An 8424-nucleotide genomic window follows, 5' to 3' on the forward strand; every position below is an offset into this window, starting at 1 on the left:
ACACACACACACACACACACACACACACACACACACACACACACACACAGGTATAGTGTGTCAGAAATTAAGGGGAAGAATTGCAAATGTAGTATGTAGAAAATATATAAATAAAAACAAACACAGTAAAGCATGTCCAAAAAGTACAGTACTCAACAAATGGTGTGGTACATCCAGAAGATATTTGATTATAAATATGATAGTGTTGTATGTCATAAGAAAGTAGTCAGTCAATTAAAAGTGAGGTGACTAACAGAGCTCTGTGTGTGTACCCCCCCCCCGTCAGACTGTGACTACTACTCAGTGGGGGTGGACCAGGAGGGGGAGCACCAGGACTTTGATAAATCCTGCACCGTCCCCAGGAACAGTGACATCACTCAGTCCTACCGCCGCATGTTCCAGTCCAAACGGCCCGCCTCCACCGCTGGGCTGCCCTGCAACCCCTCCTCCATCATCACCCCAGGGGTCGCCACCATCCGCCGGACGCCCTCCTCCAAACCAAACCTGAGACGGCCCTCCGGAGGCCTCAACCTGGGCCCCATCCCCATCAAGCCTCCCATGATCCCAGTGAAGACCCCCACGGTGCCGGACCACCCCGGCTTCCCCAGCAGAGCGGCGTCAGAGGAGGGAAACACTGCACGAACCCCGCTCAGCCCCCCCACCACACCATTGTCCCCAGGCTGCAGCGGGCCCCTGTCCCCGAGGTCCGGCTCCTGGGAGGCCCAGCACCTGAGCGAGGGCTCGGACCCCCCACCACAGCCCGGGGGGCGGATGTGTGAGTGGGAGCGCCGGCCTCTCCCGGAGCTCCTGGAGGAGACGGAGAGCAGCGAGGTGGAGGATTTTCTGGTGGCTATCCGACGAGGCGTCAGGCTGAAGAGGACGTCCACCAATGACCGGTCAGCTCCGAGCATCTACTGAGACTCTGAGGGGACTCAGCCAATGACCTGGCTGCGTTTAGCAAAGAGATGCTCTTAGAGGGACACTAAATGGTTATTAAAGTAAACATCAACAACGTTGACATCAATGGACGCAGAGGAGAGGAGGAAGTTGCCTAGCGACTCTGATCAAGGATCAGATTTGAAATTACTCTAAACTTCTGAGGGATATTTGATCGTGCTGAAATGAGCTGGAAAATGGCCACCATCACCTTTTGCCAAACAGAGTTGGAGGTATCGGAGCTCCTCTGTCGATGGTTTGATACCTCTCTGCTAACCGATGCAAACTAAAGGGAATCTATCAAAGTCATTTGGGTCAAATTTACAAGTTTCTCTCCCAGATTTTAGAATTGATCCAACAACAAAGTATCAATGGTGTTGTTCAGGCCAAGAAGTCCACCATATTGCCACGTGTACCTGACTGAAGCACTTCTCCCTACCAGGTCTAAAACCGTCAGTATTGCCCTTGACTGAGGAATACTGGTGCTGATCCGAGATCAGTTCCCCTGGGCAACTTCAGTACATAAGAGGAAAGATGTGAAAGGACATCCTTGTGTAAGGAGTTGCACAAGAAGATCCTTGTAGCAAAAATGAATTAATGAAACATGAGGTAAATGTTAATGTGTGTAGTATTGGGAAGGAAGGGCAAGAGGTTGTGAAGGAAACTAAGTGCAAGTGGTAACAGCGAGCTGGAAGGTGTGATGAGTATTTTCAAAAGATCAAATCATTATTTGTATGTACATATTAATATTTTCGTGTGTTTGTACCTTTTTGTTTGTCATCGCTCCTTTTACATCCCCATAGTCTCCCATTTCACTTGAAGGTGCCAAAAGCCTGTGGGCTGAATTTAACTTCAATATTCTCTATATAAATGAAATGATTGTTTGTCTGTATAAACATAGTGACTGACAGAAGAATTGAGCATTGACACAAACTGAAAGTAGTTGTATACGTTAGGGTAGCATATTAACGTGGTGTGTACCCCTCACAGCTGATGTGGTAGTTATTAAAGCCACCGTCAGTAGATGAACCTGCATGTTCTTAAAGTGTGCCCCAGTACACACCATCAGCTTCTAAAGGATGTGTGATGCCAGCAGTGGATACACACAGTGTTGATGGTAGCACATCGGGAACTGTGGAGCCTGCAACGTGCTACATTAAGTGCTGTTAGCTGTGCAAAACTATGTGTACATTTCAATTCGATAAATAGATGAAGGCTATAACAACTATTTGAAAGAACTCCTGCAGACAGACAGGATGTGACACGTTGTTGGCCTCCAGGTTCTCTAGCCCCTCTGTCCCTGTTCAACCTTTAACATGTTGCTAATCTACCAGCTACGTAGCAACGTTGTGTTAGCATACACTTACTATAGTATCAGAGTAATGTGGATCAGTGTATTGGTCTGTAGCGAAGCCAGTGTGCTGAGGAGTATTCAGCTTGTGGGTGAGTTTAGCATTGGGAGTGGGCTGCAGTTATCTGGATTATAGCATGTTCAAGTATGACATCTTTAATGAGGGGTTGCCAGCCGTGTCTGGCCGGCACAAGCAACATGGATTTACTCACATTTTGATGGTTGGGAGAACAAATGGCAGGATCATCAATCATAAAAAGTATATTTTGTACTACAAGCTATACTAAAATATGAAATTCAGTAACTGTTAGTTCACTTTCCCAATACAGGCACCACTATAAAGGTTGCTTGGAAAGGAAACAGGTAGGACATATAAACTGGTATTCAATTCAGCCTGCTTTGGTCCTGAAGTGAGTTCATCAAGGGTTTAAGACTGGCAGCCATGATGGAGGTGTTTAGCTGAAAGGACATCTGACATGTTTCATGCTGCTGGCAGTGGACACACGGGGGGGAATCAAACGTGGTATATGTACTCAAGTTCTGTACACAATTGTACTTGAGAATTTCCCTTCTAGCGACCCACAATCATTGATGCTGAAATGAACCATTCTACATAGGGAGTGCTTTTAATGAATAATATTTAGAACTTGACCTTTTTAATTAAGTCATTATAATGTTGACAGACACTTTTGGTATTTCAATATTTATTTTGTTTAAATAAACCAATTTCGACACTAGCCAATGTAGTATTATTCAGCAGTGTAACATTCAAACAAATACTGAACATAGTCCAGATGCAGTACGACAAAGTCCGTTAGCTATCAGATCCAGACACTCTCCTCCAGATCTCCATCATGGCTCCAGATGGAGATCCAGACACCTCCCTCCTCCAGATCTCCATCATGGCTCCAGATGGAGATCCAGACACCTCCCTCCTCCAGATCTCCATCATGGCTCCAGATGGAGATCCAGACACCTCCCTCCTCCAGATCTCCATCATGGCTCCAGATGGAGATCCAGACACCTCCCTCCTCCAGATCTCCATCATGGCTCCAGATGGAGATCCAGACACCTCCCTCCTCCAGATCTCCATCATGGCTCCAGGTGGAGATCCAGACACCTCTCTCCTCCAGATCTCCATCATGGCTCCAGGTGGAGATCCAGACACCTCCCTCCTCCAGATCTCCATCATGGCTCCAGATGGATCAACCTCTGTTCAAACAGACGCTTACAACTACTGCTGTTCACTGATATTCACGTACAACTGCGACAAATATGTAACCCTGTAACGGCTTGTATTACTAGATGCCAAATAGCCCGATGAGTTGAACCAACTTGTATCAGCGGGTGATTATCGCACCAAGCTGGAGTAGATGAACCTTCCCTGTTGCTAATGAATAGTTACTGTTGATAGAGTGCCATCACAAGTCCAATTATTTATTCATTTGAATGTTTTCACTCATGTTTCCGTTGATTTACACGTTTTCAAAACTCAAAACCTGTCCCGTTGAGCATATAAAACATATTACCAAGTGTATTTAATATGCATGTCTTTTTTAGTTGAACAAAGGATTTAATGGTCTCCTTTTTTCTACTTCCTTTACTTTTTCTTCTACTAGATGCGTTTTAGAGGCCGTCTTTCGATGCTGCATTTCCCCACAGGGGTCAGAATGTTTCAGATTTAGTGACAGCAGTTTGACTCCCTGTATGAAGACTGAAGCCTGTCTGTTTTATATCCATTTTCATTTTCCAACGCAGGTTAACCAATACAATCGTAGCTGACGCGATGAAAAGCGTATGAAGCTGAATGTCAGCCTGTCAGGACTCAGTAACTGTGTGATGCCGACACACACCGAGGAGCACACAAGTGATTCACCTCAAATCCATTAGTGAAACAAGTTATTCTCAATGTCAAACTATTTGACAAAATTGAGCCACTTGTCAATATCCGGCCAGATAAAGTTAGATCAGAAACACTTCCAGTCGTGTGTGTGTGTGTGTGTGTGAGACAATTTGCCAAATTTCCTACAGTATATGCTAAATGATGCCCTGGGTTTTAATTTTCACCGTTTCATTTGAACTACTTGTTTCACAGGTAAATATGAAACATGTGGGAGAAGTTGTGACTTCTCTGAAATGATGTTATAACGTTTGGGAGTGTAAGTGGGAAAGATCAGTTTTGAAATGAAAAGTAGATCCTGTTCCAACATACAGTGTCATGGTGTTGCGCGTCATGTCACATGATCACAGTTTTTGGGGATTTCATTATTATTACCACGTTTCCAACGGCTGAGCCAAGACAATTGTTATTAAAACCTGAGGGCCACAGAGTTTGGAGGAGGAGATCAAGGGACATCATTTGAGACTAATAGGAAGTAAAGTATTAAAGCCCCAAACAACAAATGACTTAATTACCCAGAAGGCATCAGACTTCTCTGTTACTGCCACACACAGACCTGTCTCTAAAGTCATGTTTTTTATTTTCTTACTGGGCGACCTGTTCCTTTCCCTCTGGCTCTGAGGACCCTGTGTTTCTGTTTGATGCTCACTTCCTGGATCCTAACTGTCTCCTGTTTTCTATGTATACTTGCTGTTTTGGCTAAATAATAAAATCGTAGCATACGATGTGCATCTTATGACTTAGAACGCGTTTTGTTTTTTACTTACTCTCTAACATGCCACTAATCTGTATTATAGTTTACTTTTTCAATTAAATGATATATCCCAAGACTTGAGAAGGCAACATTCAGTTTAAATATGAGTTTATGGAATAGATTACCGTTTAACTTATGTCCAACAGATATCAATTGTAGTGAGATATACAGTATTGTGTGTGTCAATTTATAAACTTAGAAAATACTTTTAGAGTCAGTTGTTATTCAATTCTTAAATAAAGACCTGTTGAACAAGAAAGCCAAAAACATATGTAAAGGGTTAATGTAATTCTCTCCTGCCATTCACTCTAATCTGTACATTAGTGTAAGTAGAGAAAGATCTCAGCCTGACGATTGATTTAGTAAGAATATTATGTAAGATGGTTGTAGAAGTAACGGAAAGTATGTTTTTTTTTTTGTATCCTAATAAAAATGTAATGTCTCAACATAGAGATGTTTTAGAGACTGGCAATACTTTTGTGTAGAGTTCATGAAATGAGAACACTTTGAGGTGGCTGGTCAGGGCAGGACCTGAGATTAGGCTCCGGGTTAATGTAGGGGGGAAAGTGGGAATATTTTAATTGGAGAGCCTTCATTCAAAAGACATATCATACATTGAACATAATCATGTGTTGTATTTAGAGGTAGTGGAGAAAGTCATTTGTTGTCTAATATTCTTGGAATAATAATTTAAATACAACTATTATGTTTGATATGCTTTACTGGAAAGTTTAAAGTCTAATAATAATAACTTACATTTATATAGCGCCTTTCAGGGGACCCAAGGTCGCTTTACCCCAAAACAGGAGTGTCTACACAATATTACATTGCATTTAGCTGACGCTTTTATCCAAAGCGACTTACAATAAGTGCATTCGACCAACAAAATACAAACTTGAAGAAAACAGAATCATATAAGTACATCAGGTTTCATAGAGCAAAAACATTTAAAGTGCTACTCAACTGGCTTTAGATAAGCCAGTCCTTTATTAGTATATAAGTGCTTTGTTAGTAGTTCTATCGCTCGAAGTGGAGTCGAAAGAGATGAGTTTTCAGTCTCCCCGGAAGATGTGTAAGCTATCTGCTGTCCTGATGTCAATGGGGAGCTCATTCCACCATCTTGGAGCCAGGATAGCAAACCCACGTGTTTTTGCTGATGGGAACTTGGGTCCCCCTCGCAGTGCGGGTGCAGCGAGTCGTTTGGCTGATGCAGAGCGTAGTACACGCGCTGGGGTGTACGGTTTAACCATGTCCTGGATGTAGGAAGGGCCAGATCCATTCGCAGCGTGGTACGCAAGTACCATTGTCTTGAAGTGGATTCTAGCAGTTACCGGAAGCCAGTGAAGTGAGCGGAGGGGTATGGGAACATTTTTGGAAGGTTGAAGACCAGACGAGCCGCTGCATTCTGGATGAGCTGCCGAGGTCGGATGGCACATGCAGGTAGACCAGCCAGGAGGGAGTTGCAGTAGTCTAGGCGTGAGATGACAAGAGTCTGGACCAGAACCTGTGTCGCTTTCTGGGTCAGCTGGGGACGCATCCTCCTGATGTTGTAAAGCGTGTATCTGCAGCAGCGGGTTGTAGCAGCGATGTTTGCAGTGAAGGACAGGTTGCCATCTAGGGTCACACCCAGATTCCTTGCAGTCTGAGTCGGGGAAACAACAGAGGTGCCGATGTTGATTGTCAGGTCAAGAGTGGGACAATCTTTTCCCGGAAGGAAAAGCAGTTCAGTCTTGTCAAGGTTGAGCTTGAGGTGGTGAGCAGACATCCACTGAGAGATGTCAGCTAAACAAGCAGAGATGCGTGCGACGACCTGGGTCTCTGAGCGGGGGAAGGACAGAATTAAATTGGGTGTCGTCAGCGTAGCAGTGGTATGAAAAACCATGCAGGCTAATGACAGATCCGAGCGAGTTTGTGTACAGGGAGAAGAGGAGGGGACCAAGAACAGAGCCCTGAGGGACCCCTGTAGTTAATTAACACAGGTCGGACTCGGACCCTCTCCAAGTAACCCTGTAGGTACAGTCTTTGAGGTATGAGGTGAGGAGGGAAAGTGCAGAGCCTGAAACTCCAAGTTCTTGGAGAGTGCGAAGGAGGATCTGATGATTCACCGTGTCGAATGCAGCAGACAGGTCCAACAGGATGATGACAGAGGAGAGGGAGGCTGCTTTAGCCGTGTGCAGTTCCTCAGTGACAGCAAGGAGGGCAGTTTCTGTGGAGTGACCTGCCTTGAAACCAGACTGGTGCGGATCCAGAAGGTTGTTCTGATGGAGATAGCAGGAGAGTTGTTTAAAGACAGCGCGTTCAAGTGTTTTAGACAGGAACGGGAGGAGAGAGACAGGCCTGTAGTTTATAACATCAGACGGGTTGAGAGTGGGTTTCTTTAGGAGAGGGTTTACTCTCGCCTCCTTGAGACTGTTTGGAAAGTGACCAGAAGTTAGAGAAGTGTTGATGAAACGGTAGAATATCAGGAGCGATAGTCTGAAGGAGGTTTGAAGGGATAGGGTCCAGAGGACAGGTGGTAGGACGGGCAGAGGTAATGAGGGTAAGAATCTCACTTGGAGAGAGACGGGAAAAGGAGGTTAGTTTGCGGGTGAAAGGAGGGTCAGGTGACCCAGCGGTGAGTAACAGTGAGTCAGAAAAAGAAGAGGGAATATCATCAACCTTTTTTTCAAAGTGGTTAACAAAGTCGCTTGACAGAAGGGAGGAGGGGGAGGGGCTTCGGGGGGGTCCAAGAGGCTGGAGAAGATGGAACATAGTTTTTTGGGATTGGAATAGGAAGATTGGATCTTATCTTGAAAGAACGTGCTTTTTGCCTGAGAGATCGAAGCAGAGAAAGAGGAGAGGAGAGCCTGATAGGTTAGGACAGTGACCACCAACTGGCGGCCCGCGGGCCACATCCGGCCCGCCAGACATTCTCATCCGGCCCGCACGACGGGGGTGACTGTGGCGTTGGCGGAGTGGTTACTGCGTTCGCCCCCCACCCATTTCTTTGTTTACAACGTCTCGTGAGTAAGGTGCAGTACCGGAGTCCAACAGAGAGGCAACAGCTGCGGGACAGTAGACTGCGTACTGTGAAACCTTCCCTCCCCTGAAGAAGAAGTGATCCTTCGTTGTGAAGAGTCTGGTTAATGCGCTCCGCACCACAGCAGTAGCCCCGCTGCGACACAGTCCAACAGAGAGGCTGGAGCTGCGGGACAGTAGCCTAGAAGCAGGGTTGGGTTGTTACGGAATACATAACAGCGTTACGTAATCAGAATACAAAAATCAAGTAGGCTAACTGTATTCAGCTGGCGTTACATTTAAAAAACGAGTAATCTGATTACAGTTACTTTCGTAAACCTGAAGTGAATACATTTTGGAATACTTATTGGAATTATTGGTGGAAAGGTTTCCTCACAAAATGTAATATTCATTACCGGCAGAACTGTGTGCACACTGCACAGCGCTGCAGCTTGTCTATGAGCGAGAGAGAGATGCAGCGTGTCT

General features: G+C 45.2%; 1 protein-coding gene across 1 annotated transcript in view; it reads left to right on the plus strand.

Moving 5' to 3' along the window:
* Window positions 1–4933, plus strand: part of LOC117455073 (protein MTSS 1-like) — a 92319-nt gene extending 87386 nt beyond the window's left edge. The window contains 1 exon segment of the mRNA XM_034094428.2: window positions 287–4933. Coding sequence (XP_033950319.1) covers window positions 287–918 — 632 coding nt within the window. The 3' untranslated portion in view covers window positions 919–4933.
* Window positions 4934–8424: the final 3491 nt, after the last annotated feature.

Source organism: Pseudochaenichthys georgianus, chromosome 11 (assembly GCF_902827115.2).
Source record: "Pseudochaenichthys georgianus chromosome 11, fPseGeo1.2, whole genome shotgun sequence".
Taxonomy (NCBI): domain Eukaryota; kingdom Metazoa; phylum Chordata; class Actinopteri; order Perciformes; family Channichthyidae; genus Pseudochaenichthys; species Pseudochaenichthys georgianus.